This window comes from Scatophagus argus, chromosome 22 (assembly GCF_020382885.2).
Source record: "Scatophagus argus isolate fScaArg1 chromosome 22, fScaArg1.pri, whole genome shotgun sequence".
Classification (NCBI taxonomy): domain Eukaryota; kingdom Metazoa; phylum Chordata; class Actinopteri; family Scatophagidae; genus Scatophagus; species Scatophagus argus.
This window is the reverse complement of record NC_058514.1, coordinates 13,908,603-13,935,518: the sequence shown is the minus strand read 5'-3', so window position 1 is coordinate 13,935,518 and position 26,916 is coordinate 13,908,603. Positions and strand designations below refer to the sequence as shown.

General features: G+C 40.0%; 2 protein-coding genes and 1 long non-coding RNA gene across 4 annotated transcripts in view; 1 reads left to right on the top strand and 2 right to left on the bottom strand.

Moving 5' to 3' along the window:
• Window positions 1-278: 278 nt before the first annotated feature.
• LOC124054043 (amphoterin-induced protein 2-like) lies at window positions 279-4,959 on the bottom strand. The gene is made up of 2 exons (XM_046379690.1): window positions 3,345-4,959; window positions 279-2,494 (listed from the first exon to the last, which is right to left on the bottom strand). Exon 2 carries the CDS (start codon window positions 2,405-2,407, stop codon window positions 890-892), a length of 1,518 nt encoding a protein of 505 aa, XP_046235646.1. The 5' UTR covers window positions 2,408-2,494; window positions 3,345-4,959; the 3' UTR covers window positions 279-889.
• Window positions 4,960-9,027: 4,068 nt separating this feature from the next.
• LOC124054120 lies at window positions 9,028-14,286 on the bottom strand. Its single transcript, XR_006842318.1, has 3 exons — window positions 14,163-14,286; window positions 10,562-10,684; window positions 9,028-9,204 (listed from the first exon to the last, which is right to left on the bottom strand). It is a non-coding gene; the product is annotated as an uncharacterized LOC124054120 (long non-coding RNA).
• A 12,053-nt stretch (window positions 14,287-26,339) lies between these two features.
• Window positions 26,340-26,916, top strand: part of slc38a4 (solute carrier family 38 member 4) — a 33,734-nt gene continuing 33,157 nt past the window's right edge. Inside the window, exon 1 of one of the 2 annotated variants that reach the window (XM_046378482.1) lies at window positions 26,340-26,486. The gene's annotated coding sequence lies outside the window, so the exon portion shown is untranslated. The remainder of the gene's footprint in view (window positions 26,487-26,916) is intronic. The other variant, XM_046378483.1, reaches the window with a different exon arrangement.

The window sequence follows — 26,916 nt, the reverse complement described above, 5'->3', positions numbered from 1 at the left end:
CTTTGTCTAGGAAAAATACAAAAATAATCCCTTTCAATCACCACTTATGAGCCTCTAGAAGTGTGTGACGGTGCCTGTATCTGCACAGACCCTGCACTCTGCTTGTACTTTCTTATTTTCACTCAGTCTCTTTTTTAAATGGCAACTGACAAATCCTGCCTAGTATGTCTCTGAACACATCTGTACTTCATACTGCACAGTAAACATTTTGTGGTTGAAAGCAACACAACAGGTTACTCTGTCTTAGTTTGTATTCCTGGCTTTTTATAAATGAGTATTCACATGGTTCTATAAATATAAATATATATCCATGAATCAAATTTTATTAACATAATTTGAAGAGGGTACACAGCAGACACAATATGACCTGGCACAGCATCACAGTTCAGATCATTTCACACAAGAGTGAGATGTTTTGCAAATGCTACATTCTATTGTACAGAGACAGATGGTCAAAAGTAACAAGGGTAACTGTGATGGCAATATTAACAATAGATATACCGTATAATACCATCAATGTCTCTAGCAGTTTGTCAAGTCAGGTGTGAATATTCCCCCCAGCACAATTTAAAACACCCACATTTATCTGATCTTTGCGATCTTTGCAGTAACAATTTCCCGCATTAACAGTGAAATTTCCATATGAGCTTCATATAACAAAACAGACAGCACTTACAGTCGAGACATGATTGAAATTCTGCCCATAAAACAATTGCAATTTCTGCTTCAGAAAAAACACCCAAACCCTACAGCGCATAACTACTTCACAAGGATCACAGACAGTACACTACTTCACATCAAATGGATTATCTCATTGTGTACCGAAACAATACAGTAAAAAAAATCACTTGGATTCAGACTGCAATAATAGAGGAGAATGCAAATTTTGCTATGCCATGTGAGCAGGGTCTGTGAGGGTCTGTCCCACTGTCCTATTTCCATTCTTGAGAATTCCCTCAGTGGTAACATGACCCAAGTTCATTGCTGGCGTTTTTGGGACACCAATATCAGAGTCCTCTGTCTGAGGCTCTAAGAAAGCCACTCTCTTTCCATTTGACCGCCGCTGTCCTGATTCTAACTCTCTGGGGTCTGAACAAAGGATAATGGCTCGTCCGCCACACCCTCTGGATCCTCCGCCTCGGCTGTCCCCGCATCGACAGGGAGTGAGGTAGAGATAGAGCAACACCAGTATGATGCTGACCACACAGGAAGCCAGGGTGGTGAATGCTGTGTTAAAATGCTCTGCACTGCTGCGATGTACCAAGCCACTGGTGGAAGTCGTACTTAAGTTTCCGACCACCACATTCACTTCCAGAAACTCGTTGGGGTTATAATGGCGCCTGCGAGCTGTCACGCACCCATACATACCAGAATCCTCCATCAGGGCTGACTGGATTTCCAGAGTGCCATTGGGAAAAACTATCAGATGGGTATTTGGATCATTGGTGGATGAATTCACCACAGCCCTGGGAGTAACCCAAAACACCACCGGGCTCGTAACGGCTGGGGAAGCCAAACCTGGACATGGTACTCGTAGCCAATTACCAGGTTCTACTTGGTAAGTCTTTGCCTCAAGGGGCACATCTGACACTACCTGCTGCCTACATTCAGACCCTTGTTCTGACTCGTCTCTACATGGGTATTCACCTCTGAAGTCCACCAGGGGGCGATACTGTTTCCACATCCAGTACTCCAGCAAGGCAAGTAAAGCACAGTCACAAACCAAAGGGTTTTCCTGCAAATAAATTCCACCTCGCTGGGTGAGAGACAGCAGGTTCTGAACGGGCACCTTGGAGAGCCTGTTATATGATAAATCGAGAAAGGTCAGATTATGGGGCCCTTCAGGTTCCCAAAACAGTCCCAGGGGGAAAGCCATCAGTCTGTTCCCAGAGAGATAGAGCCTCTGCAGGCTGTGAAGATCACTGAAGGCCCCTGGGTTAATCTGGATAATTTGGTTGCCAAACAGCAGCAGCTCTTTCAGTTCCTTCAAACCAGTGAAGATGGACGAGTTAAGCACTGTTAATCGGTTGGAAGAGAGGTCCAGGTGGAGAAGATGTGGTGTAAGAGTGAAGGCATTCACTTCAATTTGGTTAATGAAGTTCCAGCTGAGAACCACAGTAGCAAGCCGGTCAGATGGTTGGGATATCCAGTCAACGGGCAAGACAGTGAGGGCATTGTGGCCAAGGTCCAGCCGTGTGGCATAGCTTGGGAGATCAAAGGGCAGCACAGAGAGATTGCTGCCGCTACAAGAAATTATATCACTGGCACAAATGCAGGATGGTGGGCAAGTGGCCACAGAGGGAGGAAAGCCAAGATACAGGGAGAACAGCAAGGCTGCAGCGACAAGGTTGCAACAGCTGCCTCCAACATCGGTCTTGCACAAAAGCTGCGACACAGGGGGATGCATCCTGGTGCTCCCTCAGGATGGGCTCTCAGGTTACTTTCTCACTGGATGTGCACATGTCAGGTTTACAAGCCTCTGATGGTGGATGAACTGAGGGGAGACACGGAAAAACACAGAAGACGAAATTTGAATCTCATTTTTAATACTAGTTTTACCGAAGTAATAATCTAGTGCTAACAGCATAATACACAGTTCCCAATCAACAGTCAACTGAGAAAAACACATATCCATGAGCAAAAATAAAATAAACAGTAAAAACACGAGAGAACATGTTATACAGGTAATTGCATTACAGGCGTGCAACTCTAAAAATACATTGTAATCCACATTTAATTACAACGGTAACAGCTGCTGGCATCATCTGCACACAACTGCACAGAAACTGCTGGAACCAGAGTAACTTAATCTATACATGTTAGCAATCCACACTTCTTCTCTATGTTTCCCACCAAGAATATTATACAAAAAATGTAAACTCCTGCAATATTTATAGTATAGTTATATAAATATATGATTCACAATCTCCATAAGCAGCTTTTTCCCCATAAAACTGATCTCAGAGAAATCAAAAACAACCAGATTCATAGTAAACAAGCACGGAGAAAAAAAAAACAGTGATGCAAACAGTAGGTGAAGTTTAGAGCAACAATTAATTAATAAATAAAGAGGATAATTAGCAGGTTAAAGATAGTGAGGGGAATTGCTAGTTTAAGCCCTAGTGAAGTTTACAGATGTGAGAACATTACAATAGTAGAAAGTGACAGACTGTTACAGAAAGAGCTGTGAGTGAAAGATGAACTGCTCTGCGTTATTAGTATGAGCCTTTCTTGTTCTGTCCCCACACGTTATCTGACTCAGAGAGGAGACAGCAGGCTGGATGTTGCGACTTTTACATGCAAGCAAAACAAAACGAGGAGAACAAACCGAGCCGACAGCTCACCTTTACGCCCACCCTGCTGCCTATTGAAACCATCATCTGGTCTGCCGCTGCCTTCAGATCCAGACGCGCTCTCCGCACGCCGTGCAGGACCGGGTCCCGAACGTGAATCTTAAAAACAACAACAACAACAACAACAAAAAACCTAAAAGCAACTTCGCTCTTTTGGAAGTCAAGTGTAGCGTTTCCTTTCGACAGACGATCTACCCGGAGTGTAAGGAGGAAGCGGGGAAGCTGCGGCTGAACTGTTCACCTGCAGGTCGGGTTGCACCGTGCTGTGGGAGGGGTCGTCCTGAGAGTAAATACGGAATTCAACAGCAGCCAGTACACCAATAACATGAGAGCGGATGCTGCCAATAGGGCTGCGAGAAGAAGAGGAGGAGGGGGGAGAAAGGTGCGGTAGGACGGGATGCTGCATCAGCACCACAAACTGACGGATGATCATTTTGTGAAAGCACCACTAGATTCGATTCAGTATTTAGTTAGTACAGTAACTAGATTACTCTGTGAATGTAGATGATATAGAAGATTACCTATGTCAGTTGGCAGTACGGTATTTGGGGCACTTTCAAACCCGCTGATCCGGAAAATCTATTCATGAAACATTTGTTATAGACTGTCTTGAAAATGTGTAAATGTATACTGTGTGAAATGGGTCAGTTGCAGTTACAAACCCTGCTCTGCAGTTCCTCTCATTTGCACAGAGCCTTTTAGAGTCTTTCAGCTTATTGTTTTGGTTGTACAGCTACAGCTTTACCGTTTCAGTTCAGTTTCATTGCTCTCATTAACCAGCAGCAGCTGTTTTCAGAGAGGAAAAAAAGATTCTGTACACTACCTGCTAAACACCAAAAGGCAGACAGACAAGCTTAGCAGCTGGCGAACATGGTGGACTGACAGATATTTCTCAGAAGTTGGTGGAGATCAGAAACAGAGCTACAATGAAAGAGAATATTGGAGTGGCCAGAAACACAGTTTCAAACAAAGCCAAGAAATTTGTCAAAGTTTTTATTTTTTATTCAAGGGTCTCCATCTGATTTTGCTTTAAAACATTTTACTCCAGAAAGTGCATGAAACTCATGACCAAAAGGTTCATATATTCTGTCATTGTGGTGCTTATGGATATGTGGAATAGTGAAAATAAATAATTCCTTTTGTTTGCAGGGGATCTCTTGGAGCCCTCTCAATAATCCCTGGGGATCCCCAGACCACACTTTGAAAACCAATGACCTGTGTGACTAGCTCTCTTGCCAAAGAGCTGAAACAGTCATTTAAAAGACTGGCACCAGAATGCACTATAGTTAGCCCACATTAACCTTGTACACACCTGTATATGGTACTGATACTTGTCATGTGCCACATTAAAGTGAAACACCTGTGATTTCACACATGGTGGCCAGTTTGTTGTGATATATCTGCTTCTCCTACTTTGACTTTAACCGTTTTGTCTGTTGCAATGCTAAATAATTCCCTTTGAAAAGTAATAAATTATGTCCAAGTAGGGTGTTACCTTTTCTGTTTGAGATCTATAGCAATCATTTTTATAAAAATATGAGTATATTTTGACCTTACTATTATGCTTCTGTGACTCATAGTTAAATCATACCATGTTTGCTTTCACTCCCTAGTGGCTGGCTGCAGTCATAACCCCCCCCCCCACACACACACACACACACACACACACACACGTACACGTTGACAGACCAAACTAAAAACTCAACCTACATGTCATATAAATTTTTCTCAAAGATGGTTTCTGTCATTTCAGGTAGCTCTTATCGCAATGATGCATGATCAAATGTTGATTTTTCTGATAAGTTTGGTTTTAATTAGTTACTTGATGCTATAAAAGGGGGTGAAACACCATGATTGAGAGCTGAGTGCTGCTCACAGTTGGGTCAGGTGGGTGTATGGACAGGAGTTTGATCCCTCCCCAATCACTACTGCACAGACTCTGGCTCCAAAGGATGTCAACAGTGCAAGATTGCAGGGCTCATATCTGGGATATTTTGACTTATCTGTGTGTGGCACATTTACACACACATGGAGGAATAAAAGCCATTCTTAAAATAAGTAAACCAACACCAGTTTGACTAATATTTCACCAACTGGAAAAAAAAAAACACGAGTGAAGAAAATAAATAAAAAAAGAGGTATCTATTTTTGCAAATGAGCATTTAAAATGGTTGTTAGTCTCATAACCCCTGCAGTGACTGCCAAGCCTGCCTATGGTATACTACAGCATTATGCTGTTAATGGTGGCTTGGCAAGGATGGGTTGGCTTAATTAGAGATAACATCATTGCAATTAAACATCTGTGACCTTGAACGTGTCTTTCTCATTTTCTCAAACAGAACTACAGCTTTATTGCTGCTGCATTGCACTGTGCAGAAGGTCTATGTAAGACTGAGACTAAGTAAGAAATACTGCTGCAACTTCCAGCCTTTTAGGATTTGCTTGCTGAGGCAGAGTATTTCAGATGCCGTTAAGCCATGCAAAGGGTTTACTTAATTCCTTCATTTTTCAAAATGCTGTTTACCCATGTGCTGCTGGCATACAAAATTCAGTCTGATGTGTTCACTTAATGTGACCACTTGTTTCCCATTACAGTTACTTGAAACTTGATTTTCTAATATGTTGTTTGTGCTCCACAAGCTAGTTACCATTGTGTGTGTCAGTTTGCAGCGTGTGCGTCTTTCAAATCACATGAAAGTATTTTTCCACCTAATCAATTCGTCAAGGTCGTGAGCAGTGAGCTTGAAGCTCTATGTGTTTTTTTTTCCTTTTGCTTTCTTGTTTGATCTCCTAGATCCTTGCATGCACAACCAGCTCAATACCTGACAAAAAGAAAGGGGAAAAAAATCAATTGAATTTTCATTTTGGAAGATGAATCAATTTCATCAGCTGAAAGAGAGGTGAGAATGAGGCCTGTTGTCTAATAATCCTGACTTCAGTATAATCACAATGCACTCATAATTATGAGCTTTCCACCCGGGACACTGTGATAGACAAATCACTGTATGTTTCCATGGTGCCGACCATCAGAGGGGAAGGCCTTCGGGGATTTTGCCAGAGTGTCCATCTTCACTTCAGGACCACACAGTGGTGTGGCTGATATACGAGGGATGGGGGGACCAACATGTTTCTAATTCCTTCTTTATTTCTGAAAACATTGTGTTCTTGACTACGGGAATGTGGCAGTAAAGAACAACAAGGAAGGACAGTGATGCCTGTCAGGAGAATATGAAGTATGCTCTTTAGAAATGCATTTCAGTCCCTCACCTTGCTTGAATCAGATGAATCTCTCTCCTACAGGTCAGCATCCACTAGTGCCAGCTGGTCTTACCTGGCAGTTAAATGCACATAATTACATCCGTTCTGCACTGCAGGTGTAAAATAGCCGGTGATTAAAGGTTTAAACAGGACTCCAGCAGGGTTCTGAGTGCAGGCTGAGAACAAGGGTTGAAGAGTACTGGTTGGATGGTTTTTAGTGTGGCTGGAGTTCAACGACCCATCTATTTGTCCATCTGCTCACTCTGGCAATTTTTCAGGATGATGAGGAGACCATCCCCTAATCCCAGTATGCACTGAGCAAAAGACACAAAAATTTCCTAAACTTTACTGATTAAGTCCACACTTTTGGAAGTTACAGGCAATGTCAGAAAAACTGAATCTGCAGACAGTTTTCCACTTGAAAAATATTGCAATTTTTTAATGAAATACAATATGTTTCAGGATATAAGCTTTTTGCTATTTCAAGGAATGTTGTGGGAAATATGATTGTTCACTTTCGTGCTGAGAGTTGGATGAGAACACCAGCTCCACTCTTGCATGACTGCTAAATGTGAAAACACAGCCAGAAAGAGTCTGGAAGCATTGTCAAACAGCTTGCTTGGCTCTTTTCACCTGTAACAAAAATTCCATGCTTCTTTAACTCAAAAACGACAATTTGTGGTTTTATACCAGTGGAGACTCCATGAAGCCACTGCAGCTATAGGCAAGAAATAGTCATAACCCCCCTAGAAGTGCAACCTCTCATTTTTCTATCTATCTATTCTCTTTTTTACTCCCTGATAGAACAAACAAGATAAGGCTATAATGGGTTATTTAATGGTCTTTAAATGTTCTCTAAATGGATTTTATTAACCATAGCTAGAGCTAGACCAGCTGTTTCCCTCATTTCCAATCTTTATGCTAGTGTTAGCAAACAAGCTGCTGACTGTAACTTCACATTTAATGTACCAACATTAAAGTGGTATGTCTTCTCAGCTCAGAAACTCTCAGCAAGAAAACAAGTATGTATTTCCCAAAATGTAGATTCATTTCTTTAAGCTAGAAAATTAAAAAAGTATTCAGAAAATTTGTACATAAGAGTAAAAAAAAAATTATAGATGAATACTTTATTATATTTTGTGACTATTTGACAAGCCACTGCAATAAAATGCCGAAATGTTGCATTTAGAGCAGCTGCTGTTCAAAAAAAATGAATTTTTACTACTCACTGCAACAGATAACTGCCATCAAGCGTGCCTCTCCCAATATTAACTGCCTCCATTTGCAGCACTTGAAATTTGGGAGCTGAGTATCCTAAACTGGACTGCGGTTTTTAAACACCACGCGAGAATGAAAAAACACTGATGGAGAGGGAAATCCATCCATCGTCTGAGTGCCATCAATCATGATGGATTTTACAATGAACAAGCAAAGAATTAAGCACATCATTATGTGTCATTTGACAACATTTCTTTCAGAAGGCAGATGGAATTTCTGTGCACACACAGATGTTTCTAAACCTAAGAGGGATATAATTAGTGTCCCCAGTTGCTTAAAATTTGGAACATGTATTATAGAGAACATTTCCTGAAGAGAACATTTTGTTTCCAAATTTTAAGAACATTATTTTTGATTGTGATGGTGCAGTGTTGACCCAGAGACTTGAAGATGAATATTGGCACCAGGGAGAATAATCACACAGCACACGTTCTTAGTTCCATAAGTGGCGACTCCTAGTGCTGTCCACACAATGCTTCCACGCCTGCCTGTGCTGCTCTTAATGATGACCCTTCAAACACCGGAAGCTGTGACAGGCCTGAGGAGCTGCAAGAGTGGTTTTAATGGAAGAACTTTAATCCTATGCTTCCCTTTATGTAGTGGAACAGTGTTTCTCATTAAACCTTCCCTGCATGGTAAATGCCTATGCCTCTCAAACTCAGTCTTGCCAGTTTGTAATGTCTAGGCTCTCCATTATACACATATAGTTTTGCAGCCCAAGCAGCAAGTCAATTTCTGAAATAAGCTCATGCAGAGCTACAGAACACATTATACCACTGTTCTGAAAACAGTGGTATAATGTGTGAGCTTTATTATACGCTGTGTGATTTGTAAATTAACACTGACATGCAAAATCTGTGAAGTGCATCTTTAACGATAAGTATAATAATAATAATAACTTAATTTATATAGCACATTTCAAAAACCAGCTTTCCAAAGTGCTTAACAATCATTAAAAACAAAACCAAATTGTACAATAATGCAATAAACAAAATATAAATAGACAAATGGTGAAGGTTTAAAAAGATTTAAAAAATAAAATAAAATTATATATATATATATAAGTTAAAGGGGACAGTAAAAAGACAACATCATGTAAAAGCCAGTCTGTAAAAGTGTGTTTTGAAAAGTGATTGACCTTGTAAGCCTTAGCTCCTCAGGAAGATCGTTCCAAAGCTGAGGGCCCAGTCACCTTTAGTTTTTAACCTCAACTTTGGAACAACCAGAAGGTTGACAAAGTCTGCATTCCCAATTTTCTTTTGGCTGTTGCTGGGAACCTCCTACAATCCCAGCAACAGATGATGATTTCAGTGTTCTGAAAGGCAAATAGTGAAAGGGATTTAGCTATATAGCTTGGTCCTAGACCATGACGGAGGAAGACCTTAGAAAACATTCAAAATGATACAGGAAGCCAGTGAAGGGCAGCTAAAGCTAGACTAATGTGCTTTCTCTTCTTGGTTCTGGTTTATAGCCGAACAGCATAGTTTTCTCTGTGACTGACCTGTAAAAAGTGCAATACAAAAATAGAGACCGCTTGAAATGAAGGCCTGAATCAATTTTTCTACATCATTTGGATGTATTAATGTTTGTACTGTAGCTGTGTTTCTGAGGTGGTAAAGTGATATTTTTATCACATTGTCAATAAGTGACTTGTAGTTCAGATCTTAGTCTAGGATTGCACCAAGGTTTAACACAGGAGGTAAAACCCCCAGATTACTACACAGCCTTTCACTTTGTGTTTAAGGCTTGACGAGTAAGATTTCAGTTTTGCTCACATTTCATTTGAAGGAATTTTTGTTCATCCATTTATTTATTGCCCAGAGAAGGTAATAACAGATTCTATAACTGCACCATCACTCGTTACAGCAGAGATGTGCAGTTGCAGCATTATTGCAGCAATATGGCAGCATTAATGGTGAGATGTGCACATGTGAAAAAATTTCAACATCAAATCAAAACTGTCTGGAGCTACATATTAAGTCTTCTTTATTCATTCTTCTTCAAAGATTTTCAGCAATTTTATCAACATTGTTACTTTATTCACCTGTTAGAAAGCCAGCACCTGTGATAAACCACATGGATAACATCCCTTGCACGTTTCAACTCTGAGCGCTCACAGCTGCGGTACCTATGGAGCCTCTATGTTATGTCTGTGTTCGTACACCAAACACTCCTGTTTTGCACTGGAAACGCTGGTGTTATGAACTCCACATATTCTCCTCAGTTCAAAAGCTGCCTACCACCTCCTCTTTATGAGTGTGAGTGTGGGTAAGATAATGTGTGGGTTTAAATAATGCATGCAGCACACTGCAGGACCCTTGTGACATTAAAAACTCCTTTGTAGTATTGGAGTGTCCAAACCCACATTTTCACTGTGAATGATAAAGAATAACAATTCCACTGTGGCACTGAAGATTTTGTCATTGAGCAGTAATATGATTTAGTAACCTAATTTCATAGTGACATTAAAAGTACCACACTGTGCATGTTTCACTCAACAAAACCCTGACAGTGAATAAGCACAAAAACTGCAGTAGCATGGCAACCAATAGCAAATGGGTTTGCAGGTGACCTTTGACCCTTTTAAGGGTCAAGGGGACGCATCATTTGAGCGTAATCTAAAACCGGTGTGTTAAAAATTCAACCCAACATCCACCCACAGTGTTATTTACCGCATGAGTGTTTGCTGACAGCAAAGACAGTCACACGTCACGTGAAAGCTCCGAGTGACATTTTGTAGTACCATGTGTTAACTTTCATCTCTGGCTCGGGTGCAGTATAATACAAACTGTCAGCTGCAAGACATGAAAGTTTCAATAGTTAAAAATACCAGCTAGCAATAATTAACACTTTCAGTAATGTGTAATTCTCATATTACTATGACATATACACTATAATTACAATGACAGCCAACCATTGGTAATTGCTCTGCACAACTCATGAAATGATACAAAGCTGGTGTTACAACTAATCCAAGTAGTGTGCAGTTTTCAGTTTTAACTTGTAAGAAGTTTAAAACAGCAAGTAAAATGTTATTACAAGCATTTTAGTTTGGTTTGTGATCTATGGAGTGTCAGCATTTTGTCACACATGCTCTCTGTGTACAGTTGGGTTTTTTAATGTTTAGTGAGGAAATAAGTGTATGAATATTTCCCTTCTTGACATTTTGTGAGGTCGTTTTGTTTACATTTTAGTCTAAATGCTAAGAGAGCTTGTGAAACTCAGCATATACTTTGAGAATCACTGTTTTGTCACACTGCAGAACACATCATATTTAAAATTTATTTGAGGAATTCAGTATGCAATTAGTTTGGTTTTAATTAGTTCACAATTTAGCATTAATTTAGTACCCATGTTATTTATTAGTCTTGGATCTGCTTTGTTTGGGATAAGCATTAGAAGAGCTGGGTAGAGTTAAATCACTGAACAGACAAACAAAAAGGGCACCGGCGTAAAAAACGAGAACTCAACAGAACACTGAGACTCTCTGGAATGTTCAGAGCAGAAACAATGCATATCAACAAAATTAAATTAATATCCTAATCCTAAGAGTCCTGTAGATTATGATCATGTTCATCAATAAGCTTACACATTGTCATTTACCGACTCACTGGGATAATATAAACTTTTCAAACCAGCGGTATACTGCATTGAAAATTTAAAGAAATAATCTGATATTTTAGGCTAATGAAGCGTAATAAAAAACAGCTGCAAGAATGAGAAATCATTAGAAATTAAAATGACTTTCTGCTGTATATGTTAATGCGTTAGACAGATTTAGGTTTCTGTGATGGCAGCTAACAAAGACAGCATTTGCTTTCTATTTGCGATGTATAGTATTTCTCAGGGGAAAAATGTGCAGCTTTTATCCTCCAGTCCAGCACCAATCTGCACAATTAAAAAGAAAATGCAGGAGCTGAGAAGAGCCTTGCTTTCTATAAGAATGCATTTTGGCTTCACTCAGCAGAATTGTAAAGGATTCAAAATCCTTTTCAATCTCACTGGAGTCTGTAATTGGAAGGAAATCCAAAGGTTTTCATGCCACGACATGGCGATAGTGTCGATTAATTTATTCAGTAATGTTTAAATTTGCAATAAGTTGCATCTACCACAAAGGCCTGTGGGACAAGAAAGAGGTCAATATCTATACTAAACTCTGTCTCTATACTGTTATTGTAGAGAAACAGCGCTCTCAGGTGGCCACATGAAGTATTTCTACTCACTCATATACAGGGCACTAATGTGAGGAGGGCCCACAAAGAGGCCAGACAACACCTAAATATTTCTTGTGTATATTTTGTGTCTCTCAACATGAATATCTTTAATATACTTTGTTGACAGTGGTGGAATGTAACGACACACATTTAGCACTAGTCAAGTACAAAGTCCAGGTACTTGTACTTACTTGAGTCCTTCCATTTGACCCAACTTTATACTTTATCCCTAAAAGGGAAATACTGTCCAACTATACGTACTGGTTGCTTCTCAAATGACAAATTTGGTGATTTTGAGTTGAATTTTTCTGATAAACTGATGAAGTGTTCCTTTGTTGAGAAAATTCTCCTGTTTCTTAAGCTAAACAATCTATTTAAAAAACCCTCTTGAATTAGCTGGAAAATGCATCGTCACAAAGCAGAAAACTTTCTGAGCTTATGAGACGCTGGCATTTTAGGGATATGCGGGTGTCAGACAGCTATGCTAAAAACATACAATGATCCTGTAGAATATGATGCACTGCTGTAGATGAAACCACCCAGCAGTATACAAAGCAGTTCAAATAAGCTCAGCCTTAAACATCTACAGCAGTAAAGACTTTCCGTCTATTTTGCACATTTATCCCATGTTGTGTATTTTTTCACAGGGCAAACCTAACAAAATCCCCCAAATCATTATGTTTCCTTGCTGAATTAGCACTCAGTGAATAAATGAATACTTTTGTATACTTTACAATTTCATCATAACTTGCACAAGCCTCTTTCTTAATTGTCTTAGCAAATAGTTGAACATTGACAATCAGTGACGTAGAGAGAAAAATCAATCGAGCTGTAGGTGTCATTTCAAGGTTATTCCTTTGGATTGCGTAAAACTGCACTAGTTCCAAATGGCACCACATGTTTGAAACGAGTGCCAATGCCCACAAATGCTGTAATATAAACACAGTGTGTTTACCAAGCCTAAATGATGTGCCAAATTTCCCAAAACGTGCTGTCTGATAGTGTGTCCTAATGCTTGGTGCTTTTTTAACTTTTTTCAGCATTGGTAATAAATGTGCATGTGATCTTCAGTTTAATCAGAAATGATGTCTATACTATTTATCTGATAGTATGAGGGATCAGTAAAACAGTACATTGTATCGATATCAAGAGAAAACTCATAGTAAATGGTCAAGCTGGTCCAAACTTTCAAATCCGTTGTTTATCACATGCTCTATCGTCACTTACGGATGTCCCACTCATTGTTTTATGATGGCACCTGATGTATTTGGTCACTGTGAAGAGTCTTTTGTTCTGGGCTGCCTCATGCTGCACCATATAGATGCATGAGGGAACAAGGTCACCATGCTTCTATTTCATCCCTTCTAAACTCATCCAGCTTACAGTGCCAACCTCCACCTGTCGGAGGATCAGGGAAAGGCTGGGGGAAGTCACATCCCACACTTAAACAATCAACACTGGCTGTCCCCTCTCCTTTTCTCCCTACACCAAAGACTGAGCCTCAGGAGACCCGTCTGTTAAGCTCCTGAAGTTTGTTGAGCACAGAAGGGTCATCTGGTGTGGTCATAACAACTCGGAGCTGAACATGCTAACCCTAACTGTAGAGGTGATTCAAGACTTCATGACACATCAACCCAGCATAACCCCCAATCACTTATTTAATAAAAATAAAAGAACAGAACTAGAAGAGCAGATGACCAAACTAAAAAATGAACTCCAACTGGCCTAAAACATTAGTTAAACTAATCAGGTAGGTGGAGACACACAGGTGAGGTGAATGAGGTGGGAAAACAAGAGGAACTGATAGGCTGAGGAAAACACTTTTATAAAAACAGAACTAATGAGGCAATGCAGGTCAGGTGTGCAGTAAAGACAGGCGCTGGGAAGAAGGAGCGTGAAGGTAGGAGACCACGCCCAGAGAGATAGTGAAGAAAGGAGACCACACCCACGGAGAGACATAACAGCACTGGGAAATGCAAAGAAAAAAAATGTAGAAAACACAAAGGAAAGCACTCAAGGTACAATTGTGACCATAACAATATAATGGATTGTACATCACCATATCCCATTCTGGGCCGAGTTCTGTGCGGAGTTTGCATGTTCTCCCTGTGCCTGCGTGGGTTTTCTCTGGGTACTCTGGCTTCCTCCCACGGTACATGCACATTAGGTTAATTGGCTACTCCACATTGCCCCTTGGTGTGCGTGTGTGGTTGTCTGTCTTTGTGTGTCAGCCCTGTGATTGACTGGTGACCAGTCCAGGGTGTATCCCGCCTCTTGGCCATAGTCAGCTGGGATAGGATGCAGCCCCCCCCTGCAACCCTCTGTGGATAAGTGGTATAGAAGAGAAGAGAGATGGATGTTGCAACTGTGGACTGACAAACAGTGTTGTTAAACTGTTGGAACTGGTGTACTTTTTAAATGTCCAGTGTGCACACTTACATAGCATCTCAAAGTGAGGTGGCAGATTGCAGTTGTATGGAAATAAGGGTCAGACTTTATTGTTTTCCTTTACATTTTATTCATTTGTGGGATTTGAGGTCTCTTTTCAATGTCTTAATGTCAAATAAACTTAACAAAAATCATATGAGCAAACTAAATTTGGTAGCATTATCTTGCTGGACTTGCAATAGCTTATCCAGCCATACAACAGCATGCAATACACTGTACACCCATCTCAAAATTTTGAGTTTCAAGTTATCATCTCCTATTTATGACTGTTCTGATAACATTTTATTATATTTACTGGTAACCAGAGAAACACAATAAAAGCAGCATGACCAAGACTGGTCTCCTTACAGTCTTATTCCCAGTCATAGAATCATATTTCAGCAGCTATGAGCTCTGCTACATGAGGAGGGAAACAATTGAGAACATAAAAGTCATTTGTGCTGTACTGAGTAGAAAGATCTACCAGCCAGTCAGTGTGCCCCTGTTTGTTTTGTGTTTGTGTAGCTGTATGTTCTGTATGTATAGGTGTGTGTTTTAAGCATGTTTGTCGGGATGTATGTGTGGCCCTTCCTGTCAGGGATCTTTTTCGGCGCCATGTTGACACACATGTGCTTGTAGTGACAACTGTGGGAGGTAAAAAAGGCTGTGCGCGTCATATGCCATGCTTTCATCACTGCATAAATGTAAAGACAACCCCCCCCCCCAAAACATGCACACATTTCCCTCTTTCAGCCTCTACCCAGCAGCCACAGGGGAAAGGTGTAGCTTAGAGGAGGTTAGAGAGTTCACATTCCAAGAAGAGAACATGAAGCCTGTCCTTGAATGGAACTCAAAGCTACAGTTTCAGTTGTTTTAGCAACTTTTAGCAACAAAGTCTGTGCATTTTGTGTAACTTCATGCTGTTGTCCGAGAGGCAAAAATGCTGCATTTTAGAGCTGCCAATTTTCTTCCCCCACTAATTTTGTGCTACCTCATCTCCAGTTATGATTGTTTTTTACGGTCAAAGGGTCAATTCCAAAAATATAATGTTGACAGGAAGGCAATGGGGCCCATGCAGGTGGCAGAGTCAGAAAAAGTGTTGGCCTCATACGTTAAGAAGCGTGTCATCAGCAGCTCCAGAAACAATAACATTCTGGCTCAGAGACTTCTTTTGGTCTCCCAGCCCCCCTTTAACCACTGAGACAAAAGCCCAGAGAGAAGGAGGAGGGCAAAAAAAGATTCCTCTTGATAAGGCACGGTCGCTTGCAAACTTCCAGAGGCCCTTTCCATTTGTTCAGCTGCCTGATGGAAAAGTACAGGGCTTTGGCTCGCCACCCATCCACTTGCTTGTATGGTAGCGTCTCATCCTCCTGAGCTGCAGCCCAGTGTGCAGAATTAGCACAACTCAATTTGTGAAAACAAATGGCGCATGACGTTCCATCAGACAAATCCCTGTTTGTGCAAACACTCTCACGAGGGACAACTTCTCATCATGAGTGGTGACACAGCAGGAAAAAACAGGACAGGGAAAGACACTGAAATATCAGTATCCTTGTCCTCTGGGAAATTAAAAGTCCTAAACACTTTCTTTCTCAGTCACCTTTTAATTATGGGATCTGACATAAACAGGCAAACTTTGGCTCGAGTTAGAGTTTAAAATTAAAGCTCTGTTTATTTCACTTGAGAGGTTTCTGTATTTCTGTTTTGTAGCAACATTTGATACAAAATATGATAGAGGTGTGATGCTATTTGTTTATGTTTTCCAACTTAATATAAATTGAATCCGATCAAAGAGTTGTCAGAGAATCACTAAGCCAAAGTTTGGTTTATTTTTGTAGTCAAACTGTTGTACTGAGTCTCAAACTTGTATTTTTGTCTGCTTCCTGAGAAGGACTCTGACTTTTAGAAGTCATACTGGATAATAAAATTCAACTTCTTTTTGTAAGAAAGTGAAAACAAAAACAAATACTGTATAGGAAATAGGTGATTGTTTGTTATCAAACAAACTATGTCAAGGCATTCTCAGATCAGGCTAACTGCCTTACTCTGGCAGCACTCTGCAGAGTTTCTTCTCACTGACTGATGTTAGATGACCAGGACATAGTGGCTAAGTTGTGATAGCATGCCTGGAGCCATAGTGGCCTTGAAGGCCGACAAGGGATTTAAGCCATTTCTGTGTCTCCTTTTCCACATGTAGTGACAATGATGGAGTTGACAGTGTGAGAACTGAAGTCAGATGAGGTCGGATCGTCCTTGTCTAGCACACCTCCAAACTGATTATATGTCTTGAGCAAGACATCGATGCCCCACTGGCTCCAGGAGGGTAGGAGACACAAAAGGGGCACATATGATTAGCTCACGCGTCCAGTCAAGGGGACTAGAGGCTAACTTTGGGACAAAGATAGCAGATAGTTATTTTTGGGTTTGAAAGAGAGAGGGTCTACTTGTTGGGTCTTGTGTCAAGGGTGATATTGCAAGTTTCGAGTTCTGCCAGAAAGTATTTATAATATTTAGAGATAATGTTTAGATGCTCAACTATAATGGTTATGTTATGGCAGATTCTTAGATAAAGAAAATTAGAAGGTAAGGGTTATATGTAGATGTTTGTGCCTGGAAATATCAGTGACAGGTCAAAGATTATTGGTATTAATTTGCAGATGATATGGATTTTACAGTTTATAGTTTTGTTATGTTGTAAAGACACTACGATGGTCAGCAAATGGGATGCCAGCTATATGACACTGATTACTTCCCAAGCTTTCCCCCAGCTGTACTTACCGCTAAAGGAAAGGGAAAAAATAAAATACAGATCATGTTTTTTAGCACCCATTGCAAAAAGTAGGTTAAAGTTCATTTCCCAGAAATAACCCCTGAATCAGGATTAGGAAAAATGTAAACACTTTAACCAGGTTGGTGTCAGTTTTAAAGGTACACTAATTAATAGTGCATATTTATTTTAGCAGTGGATAAAAAGTATATGTGCACCTTCCTTAAATCTTAACTTTCAGCTTATTGTTTTGGTTTTACAGGTCACACTTGCTGTTACAGTTCACCCTTACTGCTCAACAGCAGACAGCTGTGCCCACAGCTCATTTGTACACTACCCATAGAGCGCTCACATAGTTAGCACTCACTGGCAAACACATTTCCCTCAGGAGTTGGTGGAGCACAAAACAGGGCTAAAAGTAAAGTGAATACACTAATATTTTGGTTTTAAAGCTTCCAAACTTACTGTTTATAGTTTTGTCTTAGTCTCATTTTTGCAGCAGAGGGCAGCAGTTTTCAGCTGAAAATGAGAACCAAACATTTCAAATACAGGCATTAGCCAGTGAAGAAGTAAACATCTAGCACATGTTAGCTAGTTAAGCACCGGGATATTTTCTCAGGAACTGTTGGAAGGCAAATGAAGCACATCACATCACAACCAGTTATTTAAAGTAAACACTTCATGCCCAAGACAAACACAAAATGTATCCTCTTATTTTCCCTCTGGGTTACTGTGACACAACCAAAAAGTAATAAAAGTAACAAAATCCAGATCTGAATGCCACACCAGATGGCCAAATCATCCTTTTGTCTGCTGTGTTTCCCAAAAAAATAATTCTGCTAATAACAAAGCCAATAATATTGACAATCAGGATGACCAAAGCTGTGCAGTAACTGACAAACTGCACGTGTCCCCTGTTTTCTCCATACTTTTTGGTACACATGTGTGGTGGTCCCTGCAACCCAGCTGACCGTTGGACTGTTTGGGTTTGTTGCAGCCCGACCCCAACAGCAGGATAGGAGCGGAGGGCTCCTTTCATGAGCATGTGAATGTCAACAGCAGCCTCAGCCACCAAAAACCTGCCCCCAGACCCATTAGCAAGCAGGGGCCAGAAAAACAGACCTCAGAAAAACACATTGCATAATACCTTATGTAACAAGCCTTCGAAATTAATAGCTGGAGCAAAGAAGCGGAAGAATCGGAAATTATGTCGAGGCCGTTCAGTATTGTGTTGTCATCCCAGCATGAGGGGCACACAGGAGGGTTTAAACAGTTCACAAACATGAGTGCTAACTACTTGTCACAGTTCTGAGCAGGACAAGTGTTATGTTCCTTTCAGAAATGGTGAAGTGCACAATATGCACAATACGAACGACATAAGTCACTCTTTTAAGACTCAGAGAGCGCGTACCTCCATCAGGGCCAATAGTCCACTCTTCTGAGACCGTAGTTCTCAAACTCGTTCACGTCAAAGATCCCTAAACTGACAGAAATTAGTCCACACACCTCCATCAGATGAGAATTTTTCTTTTTGATGTTTTATTGTAGAAAGCGTATAAAACCCATGACCAAAAGAGTTATACGTTCTGTAATTGCAGACAGAATCATGGAGTTTAAAGTAAATGATTCCCCTTTTTTATAGGGTACCCCTTGGACACCTCAAGGAAACCGAAATCAGTGTATGTCTGGATATGGCCCCCAGCCAGTAGCATTGCACAGGGTGTGAGGTCAGACTATAGGCTAAAACCACTGTGACTAGATTACTCCATTTTAGTCATAGAAGTAAATAGCAGAGTATAAAACATTATACCATTACAACTGAATGAGCAAATACCATATTTAACATAACCCATCCAGGTTTTTCGTCTGTGACATCGATAACTTGTCAGTGATTATAAACCTTGACAGAACCATGCTTTCTTTAAATGTTTTCTACTTTGTTTAAGACCAAGCACCTTCACTTGTCAACACAGTGTGTCTCGGAAAAGAAGCGCACTTATTGTGTATCCTGCTCAACCACTACTGCTCTCTTGAGCCTGGGAGGAGAGACAAACCTTCACACGAAAGTAAACAATAATATAATTAAAAATAATAATAATTTTCATGAACATACAAAAAAAACAGTCCAAAAACACGACCTCTTTGGCAAATGTAATACAGGAATCAAATAACTAAACACTTAAAACAGCAACATTCTCTTCACATCAGGAATCATTATGTCAGAATTTACACTGAATAGTGTTCACAATCTTATTCTGGAAACAACTTTTACATATTAACCCTCAATATTTTAAAACGATATTCTCCAAATTGTCATTCATAAAAATAAAACAGTACAGCATTTGAGGATAAACTAAAGTCAGGCCACTGACAAACCGATCAAGACCAAAAACATGGTCAATTTGCTGCAGAAAATTAGTTTCATTTGATTTAATCCACCGTAAGTGATACAGCTGTGTGATTTAACACATTGGGACAATTCACAAAATAGACACTGTTCTTATAATTCTCCAAACTGTCAGTCATGTGACAAACCACACCTGTTTGAGGTGTTTATCAGGTAAGGCACCTCATAAATCTGTGTATAATGTTTGCAAACACACCTAAGTCTGACTTCTTTAAGATAAGGAAACTGTTTCATCACCTTGGTTTTCACTGTGTGAAAGGGGAATGACATTTCTGCATATCGACAAATGTTACTGATTATTCCTGGTAATGAGGCCACAGGTTCATTTCCATGTTGTGCAGCACATGTATGCACATGTGGGATACATGTAATTATCATTTATGTCTCCTTATGTCCTCAAAGTGTGGCTTTAGAAACAATAAACGGTGAAGAACAATGTCAAAAGAAAGCTTTCAACCGAAATCTATAAAGAAAGAACACATTTTCCCTTTATAATAACCTGATAGTCAAAGACCAAACTGTAAACTGAATTTCAGCTTGTTCAAAAATAAAAACTTTAAGCTTAGATGCGGAACTGCTAAGTATAGCCTCTATACTGTATACAGCAATCAAATGATTTTGATTTTATGTTTTTGACCCTAAGCTGCAACTCAGGGCCCTATTTTACCTTTACTTTTTACACATATTGTGTATATGCAGTAATATAATTTTAAATAATTTAAATTGTCTGATGTTTATAGCAATCAGTCCTTTGAAACACTGTGAGACAGTGTAAACTGTATCCAAGTTTTAAATGTGTTCCAAACATTTTAAAGTTACAGAAAAGAAACAGACGCAAGAAGCAAGTCTTTCGTATGCTCATATTGAAGAGGGTCAAGCTCTCAGCTGGCCCGTTGACCCACTTGCACCGATGTTTGAGCCGATACTTTTGAGGCTCATGGTGCTACATTATGGCTCCTGCCATAAGTTTCAATTTGGCGCACTGTTTTCAGCAAATAAATAAATTTATAGCAGTTTTATTTTTTGTGAGGTAAAATCCTTTACATCATTTTTCTGAGCAAGGCAAAAACGGAGTGACAACTAAAGTCACTCACTACAGGGAACTTGGGATCCTCATACTATTTTACATTCTGTCAGTTCAATACAGTAAGTGTTTGCTTTTGGCCTGTGGCCCACCAGAACTTTAGGTCCTGCCTCTTCAAGGAAAAACCCTTGGGCAAACCCTGCTCTAGACACTCTTCCATAATCCCTGTCTTGTACAAATACTTTTAAATATTACTACACTGCTGTCCAGTTTACATTGTGTGGGTGGAATCACTGCCTGGTTGTTAAGACAACGCTGGAGTCCATGTATGATAAGATTTTGGCAAGAAAATTGTCCCTATTATTTAATCTGAGACCACAAGCCTTTCCTAACCTGAGCCAAGTTCTGTGAGAGTGTAAGCAGAAAAACAGCCACCATACTTTAGTTAATACAACAATACAGCTTTGAAGCTATGTTCATGAAAAACCCTTCATCATTATATACAGTAGAAGATAGAAAATGTAACTCTTGCCATCAAATTTCTCCCAAAATGCCTATTAAAAGTGCATAAACGCGACTGCCACTCCCAAGTTTATTTTCAGTTAAGTTTTTGGTAGTTAGAATCATTAGCCAGTACTCTCCTGCATTTTCAATGTTTCACATTCATCCACATCATATTCAAAGACTGAGCCTGTTCTGACAGCGTGTACCTGTGGGAGTGAGAGGTGTGGTGTTAAAAAGAAGCATTCATTCCACTCTTGATGGTGGTGAAAAGTAGGGTTTTTTTTTTGAAGATTTCAATATAATGTTATAATGAGGTCAATTCAAGCTTTTCTAGTTCATTTATTAGTGTTAGGGTCTATTCTTAGACTGGCTTTGTTGTCATGGTCAGAATAACACCCATCTGGGTAAACATCCATTTTTAAGAGGTGAAGGGTCTTTGTCAGGGTCTGTGCTCTCTCCCCCTAACAGATCGGGACTTCTTATCAAGCAGACAGATGTCAAATTGAACAAAAACACATACACTGGCTCTTAGCCTTCACCCTCCTGTGCTGCCTGTCCATCAGACCGCAGCAAAACACAGATGTGGTTCTTATCCAGGAAACAGCAAGTGACTGCACCACGAGCAAGGCACTGCCAAGCCATGTTTCTCACTTCATGTCAAGTACTCCAATAATCACTCAAACAAGGGGAGAAATCGCTCAGTACATTTGTGTCATTTCTGTGCCGCTTACATAAGCAGAGTTTTTGTTTGACTGTTTGCTCAATGGGAGTTATCCTCCAGTAGCAGGTTATGTTCAGGTCCGTTTATGTAAGCTTTATTTGTCAGTGTTATGCCCAAGTCCAGACTATCAAGTTCAACAGTGTTTGACTGGAGTGGGCAGGATGGCTGCTGCTCGTTCAAGTGCATGTCAACATGCAAATTTAACTCTCAGTTTACTAGAAAAACGCCTGCAGCTACTGGGCAGTTGTAGACAGGCATGTGAATTTCCACTCCCTTCCTCTAGCACAATCAAATATGCAGGATTAAAAATCAAATGAATTACTGAGAGACAAACTAAAAAAAGAAAAGAAGGAGCAATATAATCCATAATCATATGACCCAAAGCACCTTTGATGCTTCTTCCATCGTGTAGGTCAAATGTAATTTCTATGAATGTGAGGTCACTCATTCCATTATCTTTTTAGTGAGAGGTTAAAGGGCTAACTGACTGTAACTCATGTTCATGCACGTGAGGACCTTTCAGTGCCTTATCACCATAAAGTCATTTCAGTGCAAAGACAAACCGTAAAGTAAACTCTCAGTTAATACTGATACTAATGCAATACCTTTGATGTGTTCAGATGAAGTAGTTAACTGTGGTCAATAGAATTTTAAATGCTTTTATTAAATGAATGAATAAAATGTTTAAAATGATACTTTTGGTTTTTCAGTCGTTTGTGTACATTAATCTTAATGCACTCTGAATATTAAGTATATTCATAAGTATATGAAAATCAAAACATCATCATCCAAAAATGTACACCCAGACTTAAAATGTAACTCATTCACCTCACCTTTTATTATATTTATTTGCAAAACAAATAGAACATCTATACTCTCCTGAGGCACAGTATGCCAAATATGAAAATAAAATCAATGACGAGGGGCAACACATTTGTGGTACCACCATGTCACTGCCAGCCTCAAGCCTCTCGTACGTGAAAGGCATTTTCTATTTCAGCTAACTGGGTCACTCGGCATTGTGAGAAGGTCTCACACTGGTCAGACAAGCAGTTCAGTATTCCAGTCTGCAAATTCCAAATCTCAGATATGATTCCCCTCATTCAGCACGTAGGACTTCTTGCCCACAAAGCCACTTTTACCATTAGATATGGACTTAATGACTACCAGAGTCTTTTGATGACATGTGTATTGGAGACTCTGAGTCTCTGTTTTATGTCTTGGAAATGAAAGTAGAAATGATAATGAAGTAGCCAAAGAGGATTCTGTCGAGACTAGAACAGATGTGGTTTAAATTCCTCTATTTATGGACAAACTCACTTTCAGAGAGGATGTTCAGATCCTCTCCCACTTAGTCTGCCATGTTACCACAGGAGCCCTGAAGAGGCAACCCAAACTCAACAGCCGCTGAAGCAAAGAATGAGACAAGGGATGTTCAGTTGAAAGCAATCTGCAACCACAACACTAGGTACCATTAAATGCCATTAAATTTCCAGTATATACTGGATCCATCTGAAAAGTTCATTTTTATCTTCATCTATGGAGCCGTAGAGAGCCTGAAGTTATGTAATTCACATTTTTCTTTGTCACATGAATGTCACATTGATGCATATGGTGTGGATGTGGACAGCAACAGTATGGACAGCTCATGTGGTTACATAGAGCATATAAGGATTCATGGCCTGTCATATTCAGTTACTGAGTTACTGATATTCCTTCTGATGACCTGTTGACTGAAACTAAACCGTACTCACAGTGTTGGAGTATTTAATCACCGTCAGCTAAAGGAAGGCGGCTCTCATGTGAGATGCTTTATTAGGTTTCTGTGATGTAATTCAGGACACGAGTCCCTCAAAAATCCAATATGGGTATTTGTGTATGGTGCCGATTCAATAAAAAAGTTGTTCATGGGAAATCCTGCTGAAACTCACACTCCAATTACACCTAAAACGCAATCAGTTTTCGGATAAATTATCTGGATCATGAATGATTCTTGCCTTTTGCATTTACACCTGGCATTTTTATGTTATGCAAATGCAAATAGTTATACACGTTTAATGTACATGAGGAATATGGTCTTAGTTTTAGCTTTGCAAGATAGTTGATTGCTAAGTTAAAGTTAGTAATCAAGTCAAGTTGGTGTTCAGCCTTCTGACTCGATAGCTAGTCGTGACTTGTGATTAGTGTCAAGGCAGAGAGGACCCAGTGTGTGAACTTGGCAGAGTTTGGGACTCTTTCGTGAGTTTTGCAGACAGATGTCTCTCTCTCTCTCTGGTTACATAAGTGTGGGTGTAGGTGTGGTTACAGGTTATACATAGTTAGGCGAACGGTGACGATGGATCTTTGAAGGAGGCGTTTAGAAGTGAGTGAATAAGCCATTGTCATTTCAGTAACCATAACAGCACAGATAAATGACATGAAAAGCTCATTATAAACACAGCCTACAGTATTTACTCTAACACAAAGAGGGAGATTACTTAGCTACTAAAAGTGATTTAGGGACATCCCCACAAAGTCTTTGAATATCTACTTGTGGCAAGATTCAACTACTGTATGTCAAATTGTAGAATTTTGCAGCATCATCTTGTGCCTCTCCAAAAGTTGGGCTTGCATGATTCCTCTGGCCATCAAGTGCATATTTAAAACCCTTTTACAGGATATTTGTTTAATAATGAATTGGCTGAGACAGACAAAGACAGATTTTTTAACCGAGTTTGAGTTTTCGAGTCAGCATCAGGTTACGATCTCAGCACAAGGAAACCAAGGACCTGATGATAATTTTTTTTATTAAACAATACAGAGGACAATCCATATAAATACAGAGCATGATTATTTTTAAACACTTGTGACTCCAGCATGGGGTCTTTTGAGGATAATTCTTTTTTGGGGGGGGGGGTTCTTGTACATCATAGATCATATAGTTGCATTTTATATGCAGAGGATAAGTTCTGACTATTTATCTTGATTTAGCTTCGTTCTCTCTGTCAGCCTCAAGCAGGTGGCTAATGTCCTTTTGAAAAACACAGTGTGTGTGAATCCTTTCCCTCTGCAGCATGACAGAACACTGAACTAAAGTTAAATTGGTCATAAAGAGTTAGAATGTGATGTATGTTTAGTGTAAGTGTACACAGCTGTCTCACTCTCTCCTACGCATTTACTGACCGAGATACACTCGTGCTTTATGTGCTTTTGGACCAGCAGGAGGAAGTTTCCTCTGAGTCGCCAGCTGCTGCTCCAAAACACACCTGGTTATCGTTCCTGGTTATGAGACTCAGATTCATGTAGTCTAATTGGTTTAATTACAACAGGCAGCCACACACCTTATCTCAGGCAACACCATCAGATATATGGAAGGCAGGACAGTTCAGGACAGCTGATGGCTGCGTTCTGGTGTGTTTTTGATCTTTGATATCACACAATGCTGTTTTGTAAACCCATGTTGGATGGACTGCATGTTTGGCATGGCATGGAAATAAAAAAAACTATCTATAACAATTCTTGTTCTTGCAATTAACTCTGCTACTGGAAAACAAACAGTCAGGGAATGACTGCCTAAATGATCGCCTGAAACATTCATCATTCAATACAGTTGCTGATTTATTTTCTCTCAACTGATTAACTGATTTCTGACACAGGAATAATTGTCATAATTAGCACATGTTATCACTGTTAATTAAAGAAAAGCAGAATTTCAACGTTATGGTCAATGTGAAGCTACTTTTAACCACCACACTGTTAGGTAGTTTAATCCTCAATAGTGTATTTTTTTTTTTTTTTAAAAAAACTGTTAAGGAGCTGTAGGTTACAGATAAAGGCTCATAAAAGTACTGTATCTCCCTCTAAAATATAGAGAGTAAAAAGCGGAATAAAATGGATATAAAGTAACAAGTTCATCACAACTGCAATTACTATAGTGTAATCCACCATTCGCCATGACGCATGCGTCACACCTTATTGATAAACTTTATGGGACAAATTCCACCTCTGTAAATGCTCCTGGTTCTGCTCCACACTTCCCCTTTAAAACATAATCCCAGCGGGTCGGGAGTGCGGAGCGCCCCTTTCTTTCCCTACAACGTGGCCAGGCGGAATGTAAACAAAGGATCCCATCAGTGTAGGCACACAATCATTAAATAAACCTTTTCATTTTATCTGAAATGTTACACAAACACTCTCCGGTCTGTGTAAATATGCATACTGAGTACTGTATCTTCACATAATATATTAAAGATGAAGTAATGGGAACAGTTAGACCGAGTGAATCCAAACTGCCAATTTCTGCCAATTGTCAAACGAGTACTCAGAAAAGGGACTGACTGAGTAAGAATAAAGTTTGTCTCCCCCCAGTCCGCCCCCCAGCAGTGCTTGGCGGTGAAACACGACGCTTCAGGGGTTGCCATCATCACATGGCAGATGGAAATTTCCACTCAGACTCCTTGCTTGTTAAATGGGAAGGGTCTCCAACTCTTGTCTTCACTAGTCCGCCTCCTCCTCCGCCGCCTGCGACAGCTGTCCTCCACACGGAAACACTAGGTAAGACCCCAACATTTCCATGTCCTCGCTTTACTTTTCATTTATCCTCTAACCTGCATGGGATTTGCTGGTTAATTCTGACCATCAGCTTTGACGCCTTGGAAGCGGGTAGTTTAATTCTCTTTAGTAATAGTAGACTGGAGGAGAAAAAGCAGGGAATGTTTTCCAGCCTAATAAGAAAATAAAAGAAATACTCACTTGTGTGTTAGATGACTGTTTTTAAAGACTTGTGTCGTTTTCCACTGATAATTTTCCCCCCTGATACATTCCCAAACTATCATATGTTTAAGAGAAGGAGCAACAGTAGCGGTGTGTTGAGCGCTTCCTGCAGGGTGTTGCCTGGTGTCAATCGAAAGCTGCGTTAAGCGCCAAACACGCGTCTTTATTTATATAAGACATTTACGCTTCGGTGTTGCGTCCGGTGATAATT